At 47.3% G+C, this 22,834-nt stretch overlaps 1 protein-coding gene and 2 long non-coding RNA genes across 3 annotated transcripts; 1 reads left to right on the top strand and 2 right to left on the bottom strand.

Annotated features, from left to right (window-relative positions):
* The first annotated feature begins 654 nt into the window (after positions 1 to 654).
* LOC132466576 (nuclear factor NF-kappa-B p105 subunit-like) lies at positions 655 to 22,609 on the top strand. Its single transcript, XM_060063835.1, is given in 24 exon segments — positions 655 to 798; positions 960 to 1,035; positions 3,925 to 3,965; positions 4,400 to 4,498; positions 8,398 to 8,549; positions 8,773 to 8,936; positions 9,949 to 10,107; positions 10,495 to 10,599; positions 11,949 to 12,040; positions 13,312 to 13,450; positions 13,976 to 14,066; positions 14,068 to 14,124; positions 14,406 to 14,524; positions 15,149 to 15,352; positions 16,199 to 16,340; positions 17,568 to 17,682; positions 18,743 to 18,944; positions 19,134 to 19,303; positions 19,424 to 19,526; positions 19,677 to 19,813; positions 20,689 to 20,758; positions 20,863 to 21,041; positions 21,449 to 21,575; positions 21,750 to 22,609. Coding segments are annotated over 24 exon segments (2,877 nt in total). The 5' UTR covers positions 655 to 759; the 3' UTR covers positions 21,845 to 22,609.
* On the bottom strand, positions 5,397 to 8,381 carry LOC132466580 (uncharacterized). The gene is made up of 2 exons (XR_009527893.1): positions 6,827 to 8,381; positions 5,397 to 6,597 (listed from the first exon to the last, which is right to left on the bottom strand). It is a non-coding gene; the product is annotated as an uncharacterized LOC132466580 (long non-coding RNA).
* LOC132466579 (uncharacterized) lies at positions 14,695 to 15,258 on the bottom strand. The gene is made up of 2 exons (XR_009527892.1): positions 15,116 to 15,258; positions 14,695 to 14,855 (listed from the first exon to the last, which is right to left on the bottom strand). It is a non-coding gene; the product is annotated as an uncharacterized LOC132466579 (long non-coding RNA).
* Positions 22,610 to 22,834: the final 225 nt, after the last annotated feature.

Consider the following 22,834-nt stretch of genomic DNA (forward strand, 5'->3'; position numbering starts at 1 on the left):
AGCCAGTTGAAAAAGGTAACGTTGTAAATGTATTATGTCTCGTTAGAAATGCAGAATAATACGCATAACAACTTGGCTCATAATGTGTTCCTCAACACTTCCTTATTAGCTGGCCCGTTAGCAGTGGTCGCTATTCAGCGACATTCGGGGGACAACAGTCGCCTAGTTGAAAAACAATTATATCTATGAATGATCATCCAAGATATATCTCACGATCCTGGGGCGTCAGTAGTTGGTAGCGGTTGTGGCCGTCCGTCGCGCACACCCGGGAAGTGGAGCTACTTTATTGACGGGGACGGTGCTAAACAATGCCATGTTTAGGGTCCGTCTACAAATATATTGCTGCGCCGTCACTTTTTTGTGTTGCCTAGTAATACAATATTAAAACTGATCTTGATGACCTCTCATAACTAATTATGTTATATTCTATAATGTGACGCTCATGTTGCACAGCCTTAGAAAAATGTTTGAAAGTGTGTAAAAACGAATTAGAATGCATTGTATCTACTAGGTTATAAATAGTACTAACTTTACCCTTGCTCAAAGTCTTACTTGTACTACATTAATAGGTTATAATATATTATATATGACTTTGCTTTTCAGGTTAGATTATTAGTAGACTAGTTGCTATGTTAGGCCTATACTATTACTGTACACTAGGTTACAGCTAATACCATTGCTTATCATTCGGTTAAAGTATTGACTATTACTCTGTAACATACTAATAACTAATACTATCGCAGTGCTGTCCCTGACACCATGGCGGGAGACGACCTCTACCTGAACAACCACCATCAGGTAAAACCTCCTCAACCAAGCTTGGTTAGAAATATTTGAATGACGGCTAATGGAGCCAATCAGAAAGCTGATGGCTCTATAGTGGGCTCCTTCAGTAGCTGTGCATAGGCAACTCAAAAGCTGTGTTTATAACAGTTTTTATGTGTGTGTTTGTTTTGCAGCTTTTCGACATGCCTGAAGCCATGTGGGAGCTTTCTAACTACAACAACTTGCCTCAAAGCAATGCATTGCGGACGGGTGAGAGTTTATCCACACTTTTTTGTGTGAATTTTGTTCAGTTATATATATACGTTTCCTGCTCTGCAATGTAAAATGCCTTTGTGCATCGTGATTTCAGACATTTTGAGAGCTTTCTCTTCAAGTTCTCCCGGAGTGTGGTGATGAAATTCGAGGGAAAAGGGGTTTCTTGATGTAGCTATTTTAGAAAACAGAGTAAGACTCATGTGGCCGTCATAGCTTTCCTTTACTCTCACTTCCCCGTTGGATGCCTAACGGCATGCTGGGTAAGAAAAAAAAGGTTCCAATTAGTTTCACATCAGACTGATTGATTGGGATATGATCTCAGATTTCTGTGGTTTTTCTTGAACTTGAATTTGTTTGCTTATCTCTATTTTTACAACTCCCTTTCGGATCTGGCTCTTTTTCCACTCTTACTTTAAAGTATTTGGTTGTTTTGTAAAGGCCCCAGATTAATTGTGGACAATGTCTGTCAAGATATCAATGATCAATGATTATTGTTGAACTCACCCCCTCTTGATGCATTCCAAAATTGTGCAGTTGGTGATCAATTGACATCCATTTATTAGAAACGAGGTTTGCTGCTCCAATTGCTGTATTTTTGTCTCGTCCAACCAAGTTAAGGGCATATTTTCTGCCCTGGCTAGGTAGTATTCTCTACCATTCTTTCATCACAGAACGGAGCTCTGAGCACCGCCCGTAACCCATTTTGAGTCAGAAGGGAATTCTTAGGCTGCGTTCCTGTTCCAGCCATTATCACACCCGCCTATACTTACCCTCACGACTTATTGAAATGTTGCTCGGCACTAAAAAATTCAGAATTATACCACCGCCTATTACGCAGTCACTATCTTCACGCATATAACTCAATGCCTCAGTCTCTAAGTCCGTTAGCATGCGCAATGGCGTGTGAACAAAGAATCAAAACTTTTAGATATCTTAGATCGTGGGCACAATTGTTGAGAACGACCTAGCCAGGGCAGTTATAATGCGCTTAATTGTGTCGGACAAATCAAGATAAAGCTCTTGGAGCTGATCTAATGGAGGCTGTCCAGTGCTAGCTATAGTATCAGCAAGAGCATTTCCATGGGGAATCAAACCTTATGTATGGCAGAGCATGCCATTACACGCTGCATTACACTGCTACGGGTTAGGGATTCAGCTGCTCGGGGATCAGAGCCAATGGCATATATTCATTTCTCATAGGACCGTTTTTTTAAATTAATGAATTACAAAGCTTTTGTACAGTTTTCAGTACTTTCGGTTGTCGGTATTTTGTTCTTGTCTCTATATTTGTCTCCTTTTCCTTTGGCGAGTGCGGAGCTTCGTCACCAGTGTTGAAAAAGGTCAGCCCTAGTCTGCTAGAGTTCGGCTAGTAGAGTGAACTCAGATTTTCTTTGTAGTTGTGTGACAGCGACATCTCTTCTTCTAGCAGGAAAGTGGTTACATTTGATGTCGACCGCACCCTGCCTTGCGCCCTACACTCAGAGATGATTCTCTTTTTTTTCTGCTATTTAACAGTTATATAGTCAATGTCATATTTTGACAGTGCATTTGGTGACAGTTGGTTAACAGAAGCTCATGAAATGAAGGAAGAAAGATGGAGAGCATAGATGTTTATTTATTACTCCCAGCTGGTCTGACTGTAAATAAATAAATGTTTAACCAGAAGCCGAAGCATCTGGTTAGGTTTGATTTGTGATTCTGATGAAGGGAAGGTGAGGGAAGTGGGAGCAGGGAAGAAGGACCTTAGGAGGGAATCTTCTTATGAGAGTGGTTTCTTTGTACAGCGACTCAATATCTTTAACGTTGAAAATGCATGTTTGTTGTTGTTCTTTTCCACAATAGAGAAGCTTGGAACTGTAAACATGCAATGCATTTCGTGTTTGCAAAAAGTATACATTTTGATTTTTGACGAATGTAGCCTGGGAAAACCTTGTTGGACCAATCTCAATCAATTAACTTTGTCATCCTCATCATGGTGGAGGTACTAATTCTAAACACATAGTCCTCTCATTGCATAGATACATCCATATACATGTTATTATTGCTCAATTTGATTCTTTACTGATAGAAAAACACTAAATCTTATGGCTGCTAATATATTAATAATATTAACATAGGAGCGGGACCAGGGTCATGCTAAAAAAATAAAGATGACGCAGTAGACGATATATCAATACAGAAACAGGTTATATCTTGTCTTTCTAATGGATTAAACCATGCATCTAGTTTTTGTGAACAGCCGAATAGTGTGCTACTACTATTGTGGGACGGCATTATATCCTTTCCTTATATAAAGGATGGTCCAGTTTGCACATTCCTAAGAGATAAGAAAGGCATTCCTTTGTCATAGGGGGTGTGGCTATCAAAAAGGGGCGGGACCTACTGGTCAAGCTAATTAATGGAACCCGAACCTTGACTCAGGAGCAGAAAGGGCCAGTGAGTTTGAGAGGAGAATATATACAAGACATTCAAATCATCTTCATTGATTGTACTTTAAATGTTTTTAAATTGTGATTAATGCCTGTTTAAAAGCACTGGGATTGGCCTTTGTATTTAAAGGGTGCTATAAAAATAAATCTTCAGAGCAGTGCAGCTCATTTCGCAATCTCTGTATAACAATTCTGATTTTCTAGCCTATTTGACAGTTTTCTCGTTTATGTTCAACTTTTATCTCCTACTAATGTTTTTAACATATTTGATCTCACGTATTAGGTTATTATACAAAGAAACCCGATTTGATCACAGCATGTTCATGTTTATGTTAAATATGTCAATAGCGTCAATATGTTTTCTCTACCAACAAACAAATGAATTAAAAAAGTAGGCTGTTGCATTAGTCCCCCAGCTGGCCCTGTTCTTACTGAGATGCTTTCCGTTCTGCAGCAGATGGCCCCTTCCTCCAGATCATGGAACAGCCCAAGCAGGTAAAACCCAACTCAACAACTCCTAGAGCTCTCTTATTGGTCATTGGTGTTAAAAGGAGGGCAGGAACTTCACGTTTATACCATAAAAGTACCACTTTTTTTTATTTTTATTTTTATTTTTTAAAGAAATGATTAATCAATCAACACATCACAACCACGTATTACTTATACCTACCACAAAGCTTCCTAAAAGGCACCTGCTGCCTACCTCCCCAATGCACAGCAGTGCCTCTTGTAGGCCTACACGTCGTCTACACACAGTACATGTTTGCATTAATAAATAATGCATCACATCCCTTTACTATTATGGAGATGGTGAACAGACCTCTGGTGAGCACGGGGCGGGGTGGGGGCTGCGGCTCTCCGCTCATGTTGTTATATCTATATGTATATACTGTATCTATACATGTTCGGTTGTGTTTCCCTCTCTGTAGCGCGGGTTCAGGTTCCGCTACGGGTGTGAGGGGCCCTCACATGGAGGGCTGCCAGGGGCCACCAGTGAGAAGAACAGGAAGTCCTTCCCCGCCGTCAAGGTACCACTTCCTGCCAAAGCTGGCCCCCCGAGCTTGTGTGGGTTTATCGTCATGCTTTCTTTTGGGTGTGGGCGGGGGCTATTGGGAGGTGGAACAGATGGCTCGATGAAATGGTTCACTTACTTCGTTACGTGAGAAGTTATTATTGTCTGTCTGCTTTCTGTTCATATCTGTATGTGTGTGGTTTTGTCTGTGTGTGTGTGTGTGTGTGTGTGTTTGTGTGTGTGCGTGCGTGTGTCGGGATGTCAGGATGTTTATATCTGTTAGCTCTGTTATTTATGTCGTAGATGATGGTCAGCATTTTAATCTATGCCAGTTACAGAAATGAGACCTCAATTTTGAAAAAATCCTTTGTTTATTCAAAGGATAGTCTGCGTCCGAGTGAGGGTTGAACTTCCATGGCTCTACGGTGTGCGGGGCTTTTCATATACAACACCGCTCGTTAGAACACCCAACGACAGCACAAATAAAGTATCAAAGTTGGCTCGGGTCATAACCATGGGGACAACACGCCTCCCTCGTCCCTAATTCCGCGCTCTCTTCTCTAGTTATTCTCCTATTCAAATCAGAAACCAACGGCTCCACTGGGCTCACTGGCCCTTTGGGTTGGCTGGGGACAGGCAGGCCTGTGCGTTGCTGCATTAGATGATCTGGGGCCAGGAAGACATTCACGGTGTGCTGCTGGTTCTTGGCCTGGCTGCCCAAAGGCCCCGCATGTTCGAACATGGCCAGCGGAGGCGGGAATTCCCCTAGATTCCAGGGAAGTTCGTCCTAGTCAGCCCATTTAGTCGGTGCTTGTGTGCTACAGAGCTACGCCGCTGGTTGGAGTTTGCAAAAAGGAAGTAACTTAATTTGGCTTTGTATGCAAATGATGACATGATGACTAGAACAGGAACTATTTTTGTCTCTGTCTTTCTCTGTCTTTCTCTGTCTGTGTCTCTCTGTCTCTCTCTGTCTCTCTCTCTCTCTCTCTCTCTCTCTCTCTCTCTCTCTCTCTCTCTCTCTCTCTCTCTCTCTCTCTCTCTCTCTCTCTCTCTCTCACCCTTGGTTCGAGAGGACAAGCTTTTGTCCAAAATATCCCCCCTCTCTCTCTGTTTATTATTTTCGGATAACACTATTTTTACTCTCTTTCTCTCTGTTGTTCTGTTTCTCCTGCTCCCAATCTCTATTTGTCTCTCCTTAAATAATGATGTATGTAAGGGGGATGTTTGTTATTCTGGGAAAGCCTCTGCCCCCATCATTGATCAACACATTGTCACATAACAAAGACTGTAAATTCCTGTTCCAATTAAACAGATTAAAATAACCAGAGCCCTACCCCAAATTTGCCCTTAGACCCCAAAAAATGTGGACGCAAACGAGAAAAATGAACATGTTAGATAACCCAAGGATTATGTTATTCCTGAAGACAAACGGGTACAGTAAGGTGGACATGACACAATCAACGGTTGACACATACTGTGACCTCACAAAACAAAGACCTCTTTATAGCGCGCGCACAGACAGGCGTGCACACTGTCTTTAATTCCCCCACCCCAGCACTCCTGGCTACGTAGGGGAATTTCCGTCCACCCACATGTAATAACAAGCGAGCCAAGTCATGACATCAACAGGTAAGATGCTCCGATATGAGATCGACTGAATACAGAGCCCGTCCTGGGGGCGGAGGGGGGGTCAGGCTGCTCTAGTGCAGGGCTGCACCACTTGTGTCAGCACCACTGAAGAAGATGGACCCTGGGAGCTGCCCAGTAAAGCCACTAGCTTCCGTTGGGGGGGGGGGGGGCATTCTTTCATTCTTTGCTTCTTTTGCTCTTTCTTTCCATTTGTCTTTTGTTTTCTTACTTTCGCTATCTTTCGTTCTTTCGTTCTTTCGCTCTTTCCCTTAGATCTTTCATTCTTATGATCTGTCTTTTGATCTTTCTTGCTTCCTTTGTCCCTTCTTTCAATCTTACTTTCATTCTTTATTTTTTTGCTATTTTTCTTTCTTTCTTTATTTGCTCTTTCATTTCATCTTTATTTCGCTCTCTTTGTTGCTCCTTCTTTCCTTAGCTCTTTCGCTCCACCTTTCTTTAGCTCCTTCTTTAGCTCTTTCACTCATTCTTTCTTTAGCGCTTTTGCTCCTTCTTTCTTTGAGTTATCAGATGTTTTACATGATTTGATTCTTATGATCTGTCTTTTGATCTTTCTTGCTTCCTTTGTCCCTTCTTTCAATCTTACTTTCATTCTTTATTTTTTTGCTATTTTTCTTTCTTTCTTTATTTGCTCTTTCATTTCATCTTTATTTCGCTCTCTTTGTTGCTCCTTCTTTCCTTAGCTCTTTCGCTCCACCTTTCTTTAGCTCCTTCTTTAGCTCTTTCACTCATTCTTTCTTTAGCGCTTTTGCTCCTTCTTTCTTTGAGTTATCAGATGTTTTACATGATTTGCTTAATCTGTCCCAGCTAACGGAAACCCACACATGCCAGTTTCCAAGAATAGGATTTGTGGGTGGCCCAGTTTAGGTAGAACTGACCTGCAACAGGAAATGTTTCTACCTCTCGATTCGCAGTATCCATTGTTTGGTTCGTTTTTGGTGAAATCTCCACCAGACATAACGGAACTCGAGCCGGAAATCAGAAACTGAAAGGGCGGAGTAAAGCCTTGTTTCCTGTTGCGGTATGGAGATTCATAATGAAGAGAACATCACTCCGTAGAGGAGGAGGTTGTTGGAAGGGGATTGTGAGTGAATGACTGTATTCATGCAGTGGCTAGTACAGTTTACTACTACTTTTGGCCAAAAAAAGTAGTAGTCCTTCCTCGAGCCACATGATTGTTCGAAACAAAGAGAGTTAAACGCCCCATTTGTCCAGAGTTAAGCCTGTCTGCCATCAGACTTTAGCTAATTAATAAAAAATATAATTTGTGAGATTAGTAACAATGTTACCATGTCAAAGACGGATGTGTATTACAGACCCTAAAATTACTGTTTTGTAAAGTGGAGTTATCTGACTATGTATCATGGATGAAGATGGATAAACAAATCAGTACAACATGTTTGATTCCTTTCTTTGGAATCTTGGCAAACTTGAATATCAAGATAGACAAAGCACCTTCAAATTCAACTGTAAAACATCCAATGCTGAAAACACTTCCTTCTACCATAAGAAGTATAGTCCTAGACTACTGGATGGTGAGTTGTCAACTCTCACCAGAAACCCTGCCATTTCTATTACGGAACTCTATTTGTGTTTCTAGCAAGCTGAACTGCAGTCTGTAAGATGCCTGCTACTTTGGCCACAAAGTGTTGCATCAGTGTGTGTGTGTGACTGTGTCCTTGTGTGTGCTTCCGTGTGCGTGCACGTGTTCGAGTGCCGACAGGCCATATTGCTTGTGACATGTGGTGTGACATTGTGAGTCATCTCAGGTGAGAGAAAGTGTTTTGTGAACCCACAGAACAGAGAACACTTACATCTAACTTTAATTCTGTTAAATTCCTATTGCCTAGCCTGCAGAATAAGAAACCATTGTTTTGCCTTTATTTTCATTATAACCAAAAGGCTTACATTAATACAGAAATAATGCTTTCTTGACGAACATTTGTTTGTGAATTAGCTCTCAATTGTCACACTACAACTGCCCTCGATGGTTGAGTACCTAATTATCTTCCTCCTTAAAGTACCAGCAAACAAATAACAAGTGTCAGACCTGTTTCGTTGAATTCCACTTGAGGACTGGGAATAAGAGTTCCTTTTTGGTTACTGGTTGAAATAGAGTCACCACCAACCTGTTCTGATAGCTTGGAATGTTGTTCCCAACGACAAAATCAGATTCTCCAGGTTTGTGTGTGTGTGTGTGTGTGTGCGTGCGTGTGCGTGTGTGTGTGTGTGTAATAATGATCAACTATGAAACCGTGTGTGTTCTAGGTGTGTAACTACCAAGGCCCCGCCCGCATTGTGGTCCAGCTGGTGACGGCCATCTCCAGACCAGCCCACCTGCACGCCCACAGCCTGGTGGGCAAACAGTGTGACAAGGGCATCTGTATAGCAGACCTCCCCCCCAAAGACTCTACCATCAAGTACGCACACACACACACACACACACACACACACACACACACACACACACACACACACACTCATCCTCATAACACTCTGCTATTACAACGCAATGCCCATACAAAGACTCACTCCATTACTAATGTATCTCCTTGTGTGTGTGTGTGTGTGTGTGTGTGTGTGTGTGTGTGTGTGTGTGTGTGTGTGTGTGTGTGTGCGTGTGCGTGTGTGTGTGTGTGTTAGCTTCCCCAACCTGGGCATCCTCCATGTGACCAAGAAGAATGTGCACAAGACTCTTGAGGAGCGGATGACGGAGGCCCTGAGGATGGGCTACAACAACGGCGTGTCCATCCACCCCGAGATCGACATCATGCAGGGGGAGGTGCGCTCCCCCCGGGAGCTAACGGGTACGTCTGACCGCTGGCCCATCCGTCTGTCTGCCCGTCTGAACGCCCGCCTGTCTGTCAGCCTGTTTGAATGTAGGCAGGGCCTGTCTAACCCTACTCACCTGATGAGCCTCTCTCACTCACTCTCTCACCCTCTCACTCTGACTCTCTCACTCACTCACTCACTCACTCTCTCCCTCCCTGACTTACTCACTCACTCACTCTCTCCCTCTCTGACTCTGACTCACTCACGCTCTCTCTCACTCTCTCACTCACTCTCTGACTCACTCACTCACTCACTCACGCTCTGATTCACTCACTCACTCACTCACGCTCTCTCACTCTGACTCACTCTCTCACTCACTCACGCTCTCTCACTCTCTCACTCTGACTCACTCTCTCCCTCTCTGACTCTGACTCACTCACGCTCTCTCTCACTCTCTCACTCACTCTCTGACTCACTCACTCACTCTCCCTCTCTGACTCTGACTCACTCACGCTCTCTCTCACTCTCTCACTCACTCTCTGACTCACTCACGCTCTCTCTCACTCTCTCACTCTCTCCCTCTCTGACTCACTCACTCTCTCCCTCTCTGATTCACTCACTCACTCACTCTCTCACTCTCTGACTCACTCACGCTCTCTCACTCTCTCACTCTGACTCACTCTCTCCCTCTCTGACTCACTCCCTCTCTCCCTCTCTGATTCACTCACTCACTCTGACTCACGCTCTCTCACTCTGTCTCACTCACTCACTCACTCTCTGACTCACTCCCTCGCTCCCTCTCTGATTCACTCACTCACTCACTCTGACTCACGCTCTCTCACTCCCTCACTCTCTCTCTGATTCACTCACTCCCTCACTCCCTCACTCCCTCACTCTCTCACTCTCTGACTCTGACTCACTCTCTCCCTCTCTGACTCTGACTCACTCACGCTCTCTCTCACTCCCTCACAATCAACATGTCAGTCTTGCCCCAGGAGGATAGACCCGGCCCCTGCTGACGCTGCCCCCCCCCCGTTCCCTCCCCAGAGCACCAGCGCAGTCTGATCAGCAGCGCTGCGTCCCACCAGTCCAAGGACATGGACCTCAGCGTGGTGCGCCTCATGTTCACCGCCTTCCTCCCCAACAGTGACGGGGGGTTCTCCCGCCGGCTGGACCCCGTGGTCTCGGACCCCATCTACGACAGCAGTCAGTACCGCCGCCTCAATCTCACACTCGGAAATCACTTTTTTTATTTTTTTTAAGCTTTGTTTGAGGAGAAAAAGGAACCCCATTCATGTGTACGTTGGTGTGTTGTGTGTTTGTTGTCGGAATTACCTTCAGACCAACCGTTCAGGGACCGAACTGTTTGGGGCAGCCCAGTTAGAATCCAACCAATCACAGCATCGGTATGCGCAGCTGCTCAAACTGTTTGCCAGGCGTACCTGCATTATAATGGAGAGAAAGAAGAGTATAAACGAGGGAAGAAATCAATGAATCAATGAGAAATGCCCCCTCGCTGTCTGGCCTCACCTGTACACCGCCCCTCTCCTCGTGGCGATGCGTTACATCGTGTGTTTCCCCCTGTCCAATCAGAGGCCCCGAATGCGTCCAACCTGAAGATCGTGCGGATGGACCGGACGGCTGGCTGCGTGAGCGGGGGGGAGGAGGTGTACCTGCTCTGTGACAAGGTCCAGAAAGGTGTGCTCCGCTTCGGCCACCCCACCACCAGCTCTCACGTCCATTTCTGCTTCCTGTTGTTTTCAATGTTAATATTGACATGAGAAAATGGATACCTAATGCTTATACGACCACAGCAACAGTTATTAGGATTTAACAGGTAGCCCTTGTGTATGATAGGTAAGTAGCATCATTATGCTAATAAGCCGGTTGTCACAGCCAACGTACTCTTAACTGCCATGGACCTCAAGCAGATCTGTGATCTAACGGACATGAAACTACCCTTCCCATGAGCCTTTGCCTCTCGTCACAGAGATGTATTGAGGCTCTCTGCTGGCGGTCAGATATGAAACTACCCTTCCCATGAGCCTTTGCCTCTCGTCACAGAGATGTATTGAGGCTCTCTGCTGGCGGTCAGATATGAAACTACCCTTCCCATGAGCCTTTGCCTCTCGTCACAGAGATGTATTGAGGCTCTCTGCTGGCGGTCAGATATGAAACTACCCTTCCCATGAGCCTTTGCCTCTCGTCACAGAGATGTATTGAGGCTCTCTGCTGGCGGTCAGATATGAAACTACCCTTCCCACGAGCCTTTGCCTCTCGTCACAGAGATGTATTGAGGCTCTCTGCTGGCGGTCAGATATGAAACTACCCTTCGCATGAGCCTTTGCCTCTCGTCACAGAGATGGATTGAGGCTCTCTGCTGGCGGTTGTAGCGAATAGGGAAGTGAGAGAGGGTGTGGAAACAGGGGGTTTACTAAAATGTGTCATATTTAGCAATAACTAATGGTAATATTTTGGAGGTAAAAGTTGTATATTGTTATCTCTTTGGCAGTAAAGATAACATCTAGCTATTTGCTCTTCCAATAGTGGTCATTAGGGTGAGGGCTTATTGCGTGCTGAAAGAAATACTCAATACACTCTGATGGGATTCATTATACACTGTACAATGTGTTTCTGGATCCAAATAATGACACACCGCAACAGAAAATGAAGAGACAGAGTTTTCTGCCCTTTACTCATTAGCTCATGTGTCTGACGCAGTAGCATGTGTCTGCTGCCAGGGCAGCTCAGAGGGACGTCAGCCTTCCTCGTCATAAAGGAGGTCCTTCCTTTCCTCTCCTCTCTCAGGGAAATCCCCTGCTGTTTGTCATCTTCTGCATTACCATGTTGGATTCCCCTATTGACTCCCCTATTGTACGATAAAGTGTATGTACCTATTATATAACATCCTCAAGCAAGTTGCCTTTAGCTGCCCATTAATGACATCTATCTGGATGAAGTTCTCCAAAGTCGCTTAGGAACAAACTGCCTACGCCATGACTTAATGACTGTTTGTGTGTGCGTGAATTGTGTGTCGGTTTGTGCAGATGACATCCTGGTCCGGTTCTACGAGGAGGATGAGACCGGGATGACCTGGGAGGCCATGGGAGACTTCTCCCCAACGGATGTTCACAGACAGGTAGCACACACACACACACACACACACACACACACACACACACACACACGCGCACACACACACACACACACACACACACACACACACACACACACACACACACACACACCAACACCAACACCAACACCAACACACACACACACACACACACACAAACACACAGCAACCCTCACGCACAAGCAAAAACATGCACCAATACACACAATGTACACACAATGTATGTGTATGTGCGATTGTGCGTACGTACGTAAATACATGCATACATTCACAGACGCACACACACACTACCCCAAACACACAACAAAACACACACTAATGCACTCACACACATGCAAAAGCACATAAACACATACACACACACACACACACACACACAGAATCTCAAACGCAAACACATACACAAACACACTGACCTATACTCATCACTAGTACTTCTGCAGTGGTGATAGGTAGTATTGTGTATGGTAATCTGAGAATCTTATCATATCATTTTTTTGTGGTCATAGAGGTTAGTGATGGATTCAATGATTACTTTCCTTGATTCAGTTTGCGTCGGTCAGTTCGCCAAGAAGAATCGTTCAGAATCGTTTGTTTGTTTGTTCGTTCAGTCGAGTTTCCGGTAGCGGTGAATCGATTCATCATGGAATGCACGGTTCTCCGCTGAGTCAGTCAGACTCACCTCCTCCCTCGTTCTCATTCTCAAACGATCTTGGATGTCGGTTATCAATCAACACAACATTACAACTTTAACCAAACCCAGCGGGATGGGGGGGGGGTGTAGTTGATTATTGGATGTTTAACATATCAGCAAGATAATAGACTTGATTTAGTAATGATGGTGGGGGTCCCGGTGGAGAACAAACCACGAAAGAACGACAGATTGACGCGACATTCAAATATTTGATGCCACAGAAAATACAAAGACTGCGTGCATTTACAATTTCACTGATATTGAATCGTATTATCGTATGCTGTCAGTGAACGAAGAGCGAGTCAGCGACCCAGCGGGTCAGCGAATAGTGGGTCTGGGAGGAGTCGAGTCTGAGAACGAACGAGAAGACGAGAGAAGAATCAGTTTGGTTCGTTCTCGTTAAAGATTTGTTTATTCGAACTATAACGACCCATCACTAATAGAGGTAGTATTCATCCGCATCTCAGACCCTATTGGAATTACACAATATACCAACGATAAGGTATATGAGTTGACAATCGCTGATATAGACCTGTAGAGACCACACTCTCACTCCAGACTTGCCTTCTTCGTCCATCAGTTTGCTATCGTGTTCAAAACGCCGAAGTACAGAGACCTGAATCTCCAGAAGTCAACCTCCGTCTTCGTCCAGCTCAAGAGGAAGTCGGACAACGAGACCAGTGATCCCAAACCCTTCACGTACTACCCTCTGATCACAGGTAAACACACCACACCTGGTCTCTGTCACACCTGGAGCCACGCCGCTGATCGCATCGGTCATATCACCTGATCGCAGGTCAAGTTGTCACATAAGTTAGGCGTGTGCAAACATTTTGAAAGTTTCTGTATTTGTGTTGACATCCTTTGTGAGATGTTTCTTCACACCTTTGCTTTCTTTTTTCTTCGATAAATACATCGTGTTCAGAGTAATCTAGAACTAACTCAGGGATAAAGTAGTCCAACATTACCCCCTGTAGGGTATATGAAGTACTACAACAACACTGGCAATAATGCTGTCGTACATGTAATGGCTTCCTTCCTGTAAAGTGCATGTCTTACAGGCAGTGCTATGAACAATGATGCCACTAAACAGCCTTAGAACTGGCCAGTTCCATGAATGAATTTCCTCCCCATGTTGGATTAAATGGTTATCATCTTATTTTGTATGACGGCACATTCCATTTGATTGTGTGTGCGTGTGTGTGTGTGCGTGTCTGTGTCTGCGCGTGTCTACGTGTGTGCAGACAAGGAAGAAGTGCAGAGGAAGAGACAAAAGACGTTGCCCAACTTCGGGGACTTCAATGGAGCAGGAGGAGGAGGAGGGGGGCTGGGGGGGGGGAGGGGGAGGGGGCGGCCATTACCGGGGGGTGGGCGGGCCTTCTGGAGGAGGAGGTATATCTCACTGGTTATTTTCATTCTTCTATTTTATATATTGCATAATTATTTTTATTATAAAGATTAACGACACTACCAGTATACACTTGATAGAATATCTATAGATTAGTTACGACAAATAGAGACCTTTTATTTTACAAGACATCATCATGCTTGACGTGAACGTGTCCGGTGTTCTGATTGGCTCTCCGTGCTGCAGGTTATTGTGTCCGGTGTTCTGATTGGCTGTCTGTGCTGCAGGTTATTGTGTCTGGTGTTCTGATTGGCTGTCTGTGCTGCAGGTTACTACCAGGGCTTCTCCTCCTACGACCACGGAGGAGGAGGTGGAGGAGGTGGAGGAGGTGGAGGTTACAGCGGCGGTTACTCTGCTGCCCTGGGCTCAGTGCCCGTGAAGCAAGGTGAGGCTGCGCCGGTGTGAGGGGGTCGCAGGGGTCGCAGGGGTCGCAGGGGTCGCAGGGGTCGACAGGGTGTGATGTCACCACCGCTGAGCCGGTCAAACAGCCTGTCGCTCAGCTGGCCTTTAAACTGGAGGAATCCATCTCTGTTGAGTCCTTCCTCAGCTTCAGGGTGTTAGCCTCTGACTCCTGGAGTAGCTTGTGGCTCAACCCGCTGGTGGGCTCACACGAGGGCAATACTGTGTTGGTGACCGCAGGTTTGATTCCCACCCGTGGACCCATGTGACACGTCATTCCGTCTCTCGTTCCACCCCCTGGACGCTTCACAAAGGCCCTACCAATATATAAATACAATTTGCATCTGAAAAAGCATCATATAATGCATGTATTTTACTGGGTTTTATGAGGGTGAAGACAGACGGGAAAGGCTTTTCAAGGAGATTGAAAAGGGCAGGAATACAACCACAGAATCGGTGGTTCCAGGGGGGGTTTAGGATCAGTGATGTGATCAACAGGATGTGTGGTTGATAGTCGTCGTGGTTAAATCGCCAACCCTGGATCGCTACACGGTATATTGTCTTGAGCCCCCCCTACCTGAGCATCGTGGTTCTGCGTTGTTTGTCCCAGAAGCGTCCCAGGAGGCGGCGGCGGCGGAGGACTGTGGCGGCGGTGACGGCGCGTCGGAACACCAGACGGGGGGGGACCCAGGCTCCGGGGCCGCGGCGGGCCCCCCAGCCCAGCAGAGGGGCCCTCGGGTCGGGCAGACGGAGGACTTGTGTCGGCCGCCCCCTGGATCACACGCCGCAGACAGGATAGAGGAAGCATCCCTAGGTACCAAGAGTTGTGTTACTGCGCTGGTTATAGGCACTGTGAACGACCGCCATGCGACTCTGTAGTGCAGGGGTTAGGGTGTTGGGCTTACAGCAGGAAGGGTCTGAACCTCTGTGGTTTAATGATGTTTAGGCCCAATCGCATTTCTACCCCTTCCCCTTCCCCTTCCCCCTTCCCCCTCCCCCTCCCCTTCCCCTTCCCCCTTCCCCCTCCCCCTTGTTTTGAAGGGGTAAGGGGAAAGGGTAAGGGGAAGGGGTAAGGGGTAGAAATGGGATTGGGCCTAAGGCCCAATCCCATTTCTACCCCTTACCCCTTTCAAAACAAGGGGAAGGGGTAAGGGGTAGAAATGGGATTGGGCCTTAATGTTTGACCTATTTAACCGATGTTTAATGAGGAATAATCTAACATATCCCACATCAAAAGTCGCTTGTTTTAATTTGAATGTTGTTTGCTGCCATCTAGTGGATTAGGAATGAAGAACCTCATAGACTGTGTACATCTTTTCTAGATTCAATTACATTTGTACTATCTGGTCTTATTATGATACTAAATACTGTGCTTTTGTGTGCCGTGTGTTTCCATCTGTGTGTTCCGTGTGTATGTCCTGTATGTCCTGTTTAATGTGAATGTGTTCTTGTATATACGTGTGTATGGATGCATGTGTCTGTGTATTTGCATGTGTGTGCTTCTGTGTGGATACGTGTGTGTGTGAGTGTGTGTGTGTGTGTGTGTGTGCTTCTGCGTGGATTTTTTTGTTCTGTGGATACTGTGTGCTTGTGTGTGGATACGTGTGTGTGTGTGTGTGTGTGCTTGTGCGTGTGTGTCTGTGTGTGTGCGCTCCATCAGTGTGTGAGGTGGATGTGTCTCTATTGGCCTCAGGGAGCCGTCAGGTGCAGGCTCTGTACCAGTACGCTCTAACTGGGGACCCGGCATACCTGTTGGCCCCTCAAAGACCTCTACTGACCACCCAGGACCAGGATGGAGACACGTCAGTACACACACACACACACACACACACACACACACACACACACACACACACACACACACACACACACACACACACACACACACACACACACACACACACACACACACACACACACACACACACACACACACACACACACACACAACGAATAGCAGATGCAAACCAAGGGAATAACTTGTCAGCAGTAAATTACTCAGCACAAAATGTTGCACACAAACCAGCACTCTTACATCAGTGCAGATTGCAACGTGTTTTCCATATCGGGTGACTGCCAACGACGGCCAATATCGAGAAGTATTTTGCAACCTGCTCGGCCTTCGTCTTTGACGTACCCGTCGCCTGGAGGCCTCTCACCGACAGCCTATGAACAGCAGAAATACAAATCGGTAGCTTGCCCCTTTAGCCTGGGTCTGTTATGCCGTGGACTAGGTGTTCATAGTTCACAGCTATAATCAAAGGTACAGCCTTCCTCTGAAGCAGAGTCCTCTGGGGGGTCCTTATCAACCCTGATCACGTCCGGGAAGTTGGCAGCAATGTCAGAGCACACATCCCTTTCCATATCACAGAGGTCGAAGCACAGTTTGGCACACAAATGATTTTACATTGTATAAAAGGCTGAGGAATGGCTTTCGTGTCCTTGGTTATTATGGCTGCTATTCTGTAATGCCGGGTGATGTAGAGGCCTTTATAAACCTCAGTTGTTGTAGTTGACACACACACAAAGACACACACAGACAGAGTAACACTCTAGAACCAGACAATATATATACATACAAATAATTATCCACGCATAATGATGAGCCGTAAAATGGCAGAGGCACAGCGAGGCACAGCGAGGCACAGCGAGACCTGCTGACTCACCTAAAGCATGGTGCAACGACCTGTCCATGTTGTGAATACAGTTAAAGGTCACGGGGGGGGGGGGGGGGGCTGGTAGTTCAGGGGGTTCTGAGTCCTACAGCTGTCCCCCCCCCCCAGTCGGTAGGCGGGAGACTTTCAGAAACGAAGCGACTCCATCATCTGTGCAGCGGTGTGAGCGAGTGGGTCTGGGAGCGTCCATGGGGAGATTCCTGTTAGCAAAGAGAGAGGTGTCTCGTTGACATAAAGTTGACCCACTTTAAAGACATGCATCAAAGTTCACTGTCAATTACCTTGGATGAAAGCATCTGCTAAAGTGAGCACGTGGTAATGAGGATGTCGTTGTGTGGCTGTTGTGACGTCCAGGGGTCTTCACCTGGGGGTGATCCACAGCCAGGGGGAGGTGGTGAGAAGTCTGGCCCAGGTTCTGTCCTCCCTGCCTGGGGAGGACATCCTCAACAAGAGGAACCATCTCTACCAGGTAACTGACCTTCTACTGGGAGACGACCCTCCCTCCCTCGACTCACTGAAGTACACGTAGTGTACCTGTACGATACGACACCTGTACGATACGACACCTGTACGATACCACACCTGTACGATACCACACCTGTACGATACCACACCTGTACGATACGACACCTGTACGATACCACACCTGTACGATACCACACCTGTACGATACCACACCTGTACGATACCACACCTGTACGATACCACACCTGCACGATACCACACCTGTACGATACCACACCTGCACGATACCACACCTGCACGATACCACACCTGTACGATACCACACCTGTACGATACCACACCTGTACGATACCACACCTGTACGATACCACACCTGTACGATACCACACCTGTACGATACCACACCTGTACGATACCACACCTGTACGATACCACACCTGTACGATACCACACCTGCACGATACCACACCTGTACGATACCACACCTGCACGATACCACACCTGCACGATACCACACCTGTACGATACCACACCTGTACGATACCACACCTGCACGATACGACACCTGTACGATACCACACCTGTACGATACCACACCTGTACGATACCACACCTGTACGATACCACACCTGTACGATACCACACCTGTACGATACCACACCTGTACGATACCACACCTGCACGATACGACACCTGTACGATACCACACCTGTACGATACCACACCTGTACGATACCACACCTGTACGATACCACACCTGTACGATACGACACCTGTACGATACCACACCTGTACGATACCACACCTGTACGATACCACACCTGTACGATACGACACCTGTACGATACCACACCTGTACGATACCACACCTGTACGATACCACACCTGTACGATACCACACCTGTACGATACCACACCTGTACGATACCACACCTGTACGATACCACACCTGTACGATACCACACCTGTACGATACCACACCTGTACGATACCACACCTGTACGATACCACACCTGTACGATACGACTATTCTTCTTCTCTTGCCCTCCCCCACCCTCATGTAGACTCCTCTGCACCTGGCCGTCATCACCCAGCAGAAGGAGGCCATCGAGGCCCTGCTGTTGGCCGGCGCCGACGCCACTCTGACGGATCGCCACGGCAACACGCCCCTGCACCTGGCGTCGCAGCAAGGGGGCGGGGCCATGGTGGCCACTCTGCTCAGACACACCGAGGTGGCCGAGCTGGTGGACCTGTCCAACCTCGCAGGTAGGGGCACACGCACACGCACACACGCACACACACACACACACACACACACACACACACACACACACACACACACACACACACACACACAAAACCCAAAGCGGTCACAGAGCTAGATCATCAAGTGTGGACTTCTCCGTTGCCCCAACCCGACGTGTGCGCGTGTGTGTGTGCTCCCATCGCCATCAGGCCTGTGCGCCCTCCACCTGGCGGTGTTGGGCAACAGCCTATCAGCGGTCAGGGATCTGCTGGGGGGCGGGGCCAGCGTGGAGACGGCCGAGAGGAGCTCCGGGAGGACGGCCCTCCACCTCGCCACCGAGCTGGACAACGTGTCCCTGGCCGGCTGCCTGCTGCTGGAGGTAAACCACTGCCACTAACCAGTACCACCAGTACCGCCGCCCAGTACAGGCCCAGGACCAGGACCGGTCCCCCTGGTCACACACCGACCACCTCACCTAACGGTCGCCTTCTCCCCTCAGGGCAACGCAGACGTCAACGCCTGCACCTACAACGGCTCCACCCCCCTGCACGTAGCGGTGGGACGAACCTCCGTCAAACTGACAGCCCTCCTTATGGCCGCAGGTAGAGCCCGCCCCCTCTCCTCCAGACGGCACGCCTGATTGGCTGCCACAAACAGGGGATTCTTATGTGTGTGTGTGTGTGTGTGTGTGTGTGTGTGTGTGTGTGTGTGTGTGTGTGTGTGTGTGTGTGTGTGTGTGTGTGTGAACGCAGGTGCGGACCCTCACAAGGAGAACTTTGAGCCTCTGTACTACCGGGACGAAGACTGCTGTGAGGGTGAGGAAGAGGAGGAGGAGGACGAAGGCTACATCCCAGGGACCACCCCGCTCAGCATGGCCGCCGCGCCGCAGGTAAGAGCTGGGGGTCTCGACCACAGCACACACACACACACACACACACACACACACACACACACACACACACACACACACACACACACACACAGTGTAGTCCATCGTAGCCTATGAAGAGTGTGTTTGCGTGGGGGGTATGAGCTCAGCCTCTACCGGTGCGTAGCGCCCACATGGCTGAGGCACGGTGACTCGTAGTGCCCCCCGTACACCGGCTGTCCCAGTGGAGAGGAGGAGAATGAACCCCCTGGACCCCAACTTCAATAAGAGACCAGGGGGTAATTAGCGGTTCATGTTGGAACCAAAGATAGTTTGGGAATCGGCGCCAGGGTTAGCAGTCCTGCTCTAAAGGTCCTTTAACATCGGACGCAGAGTGAATAAACAATGCTCAAAAGCTCTATTGTCAGGTCATAATCTATTAACATCAGCAGCGTTGTGAACATGCAGCATTTTCCAATGATAATCTGATTAAATGTTCAACCTGAAGAGCTTAGTGAAGACGAGCTTATGCTCTATCCTTCCACCAAAAGTATCACTTTATAGTCCAAACGTAACATATTGCAGCACATGGCTGGTCCAAATGACGGGGATTAGAATAAATTGCTGGGTATTCTTCTTGGTACATCCATGTTTCAGAGACATCCTTTCTTAGGTTGTGTCCCTGTTCAATAACAAACCAATAGGTTATCACTCTTTTGTAGATACAAATATACTCCTATAAAGTCTCATCCTACCGACGGGGGTTGAGAATGAGCTTGGAAAATGTTGAGACATAGTTGACACGGTGGTTCTGTTTGTATGAACATGCATTGAGTGTACCGGTGTGTGTGCGTGTGTGCGTGTGTGTGTGTGTGCGTGTGTGTGTGTCTGTACAGGTACTAGAGCTGCTGAATGGTAAGGAGTACCGGCCGGAACCAGTCAGCCGGACCCCTCTGACCCCACAAGGTTGGTCCAGTGTGCTGACGGCTGTCTGGGTAGCTACTGCCAGATCCCTGTGTTTGTTGTTAATGTGTGTGTGTGTGTGTGTGTGTGTGTGTGTGTGTGTGCAGGGGACCTGTCTACCCTGGCCGTGGACACTAAGCGCGCGCTGTGCGCTGCTCTGGAGGGGGGGGCTCCCGGGGGGGCCGGCGGCTGGGAGAGGCTGGCCCACACCCTGGGACTGGGCCTGCTGGTCAACGCCTTCAGGCTCAGCCCCCGTCCCGCACGCACCCTGCTGGACAGCTACGAGGTGCGCGCACGCACACGCACACACGCACACACACACACACACACACACACACACACACACACACACACACACACACACACACACACACACACACACACACACACACGCACACACACACACACACACACACACACACACACACACACACACACACACACACACACACACACACACACACACCAAGGCGTACACACACACACACACACACACACTCACACACGTATTAGGTGGCACATAGACATAGAGAGACAGATAAACACACACACACCTGCTCACTGATATACACAGAACCTGACTGACTAGAGCTTCTACTCCGAGGTTTAAACTCTACAGTATTTCTGAATGAAGAGCAATCCCCTCTGTCTCATGACCCCCACCCCCCCGTGTTCCTGTGTGCTTGCTGTTAGGTCTCGGGTGGGACGATCAAGGACCTGGCGGCAGCGCTGCAATTGGTTGAAAACCGCGTTGTGCTGGGCCTCCTGCAGGGGGCGCTGTTGGAGCTGGAGGCTTCCGGAGAGGCTGCCGAAGAGACGGGTGAGGACGCGCGGCCGTCACGGGGTTACGAGACTCTTACCGCTCGTCGCTATGCTAGCATCGTTCCAACCTTTGCGTAACAATTTCCTCTGCGAAAGACACACATAGTCATCAGAAAATGTCTCAAAGAATCAACAACCTTTTTCCTTCTTCCCTTTTCTCGCCCCTCTGCAGCCGAAGACGCTCAGGTCCCCCTCGCCGATCTCAAGCTAGAAACTCAGAATGACAGCGGGGTGTGCGACAGTGGGGTCGAGCTCTCCACGCTCTGACTCCCTGATCTCCCTTTCCCCCACCAATCACTCCACTGACTGTCGTCATTTTTTTTTTTAATATTTTTGACACACAGCCTTTCGTTGGTGGAACGCATGGACAACCTGCCTACTTGCCTGTCTGTTTTCTGGACTCATTGGAGGAGGTGGTAGAGTGTGTGAAAATGAAAATGCAAACCTTTTGCATGAACATTTCATAAAGTCAAAGCACATTGTGTGCTTTAAAGTCAAAGCACAAAAAAACGATTGTGAACTGGATGCATTTACATGTATAACAAAACAGACTTTTGTAAGGATACATATGAAATATTTTGTATTTTTAAGGTTTTAAACCTCAATGAGACGTCATTGACAATGAATTGAAGCCGACAAACTATCAATATCGGCTGCATTTGAATCCCACGCTGCATTTAAGTTTTGATTATAATCCAAATCCCCTCATGAAATGGAGAAAGATAGTTTTACTGGCGAGCATGTTTCCTTGGGGTCGTATGGAACACATTTTCCAGTCCACGGATGAACAGGGAACATGGCCGAACATGGAACAATCACCAACTCTTTCAACACCTTCAACCTCTTGGAACAGTGAGACGATTTGAATTAACTCAACTTTAATTGCCTTTCGGTGTGGAGAATGCAGTCGCCGTGGTAACCTGTTTTCTTCCTTTTTGATATGATTTTGTGTGGAGCTGTCCTGGAATACTATCATTGTAAAACCTTTTGTCATTTATTTCGCAAATTAAAAATAACCAATGTAATTTTTAATTCGATTGTTCTTGTTGCCATGTTTTATTGATTTGATTCATATCGATTCCCATAAGTTTGAAATGCCTGAGAACATCTCCCAACACATTACCATTTATATTCTGTAGTAGTAGAACTAAAAGGTCAAGTAGTGTATTTACCCTACCCGACGAAACTCAACACCATGACGCCCTCTGGACCTCACTGCCCTCCCCCACCCCTCTTCAGACTATAGGGTGCAGCTTT

The sequence above is a fragment of the Gadus macrocephalus genome, chromosome 10, assembly GCF_031168955.1.
Source record: "Gadus macrocephalus chromosome 10, ASM3116895v1".
In the NCBI taxonomy this organism is placed as follows: Eukaryota; Metazoa; Chordata; class Actinopteri; order Gadiformes; family Gadidae; genus Gadus; species Gadus macrocephalus.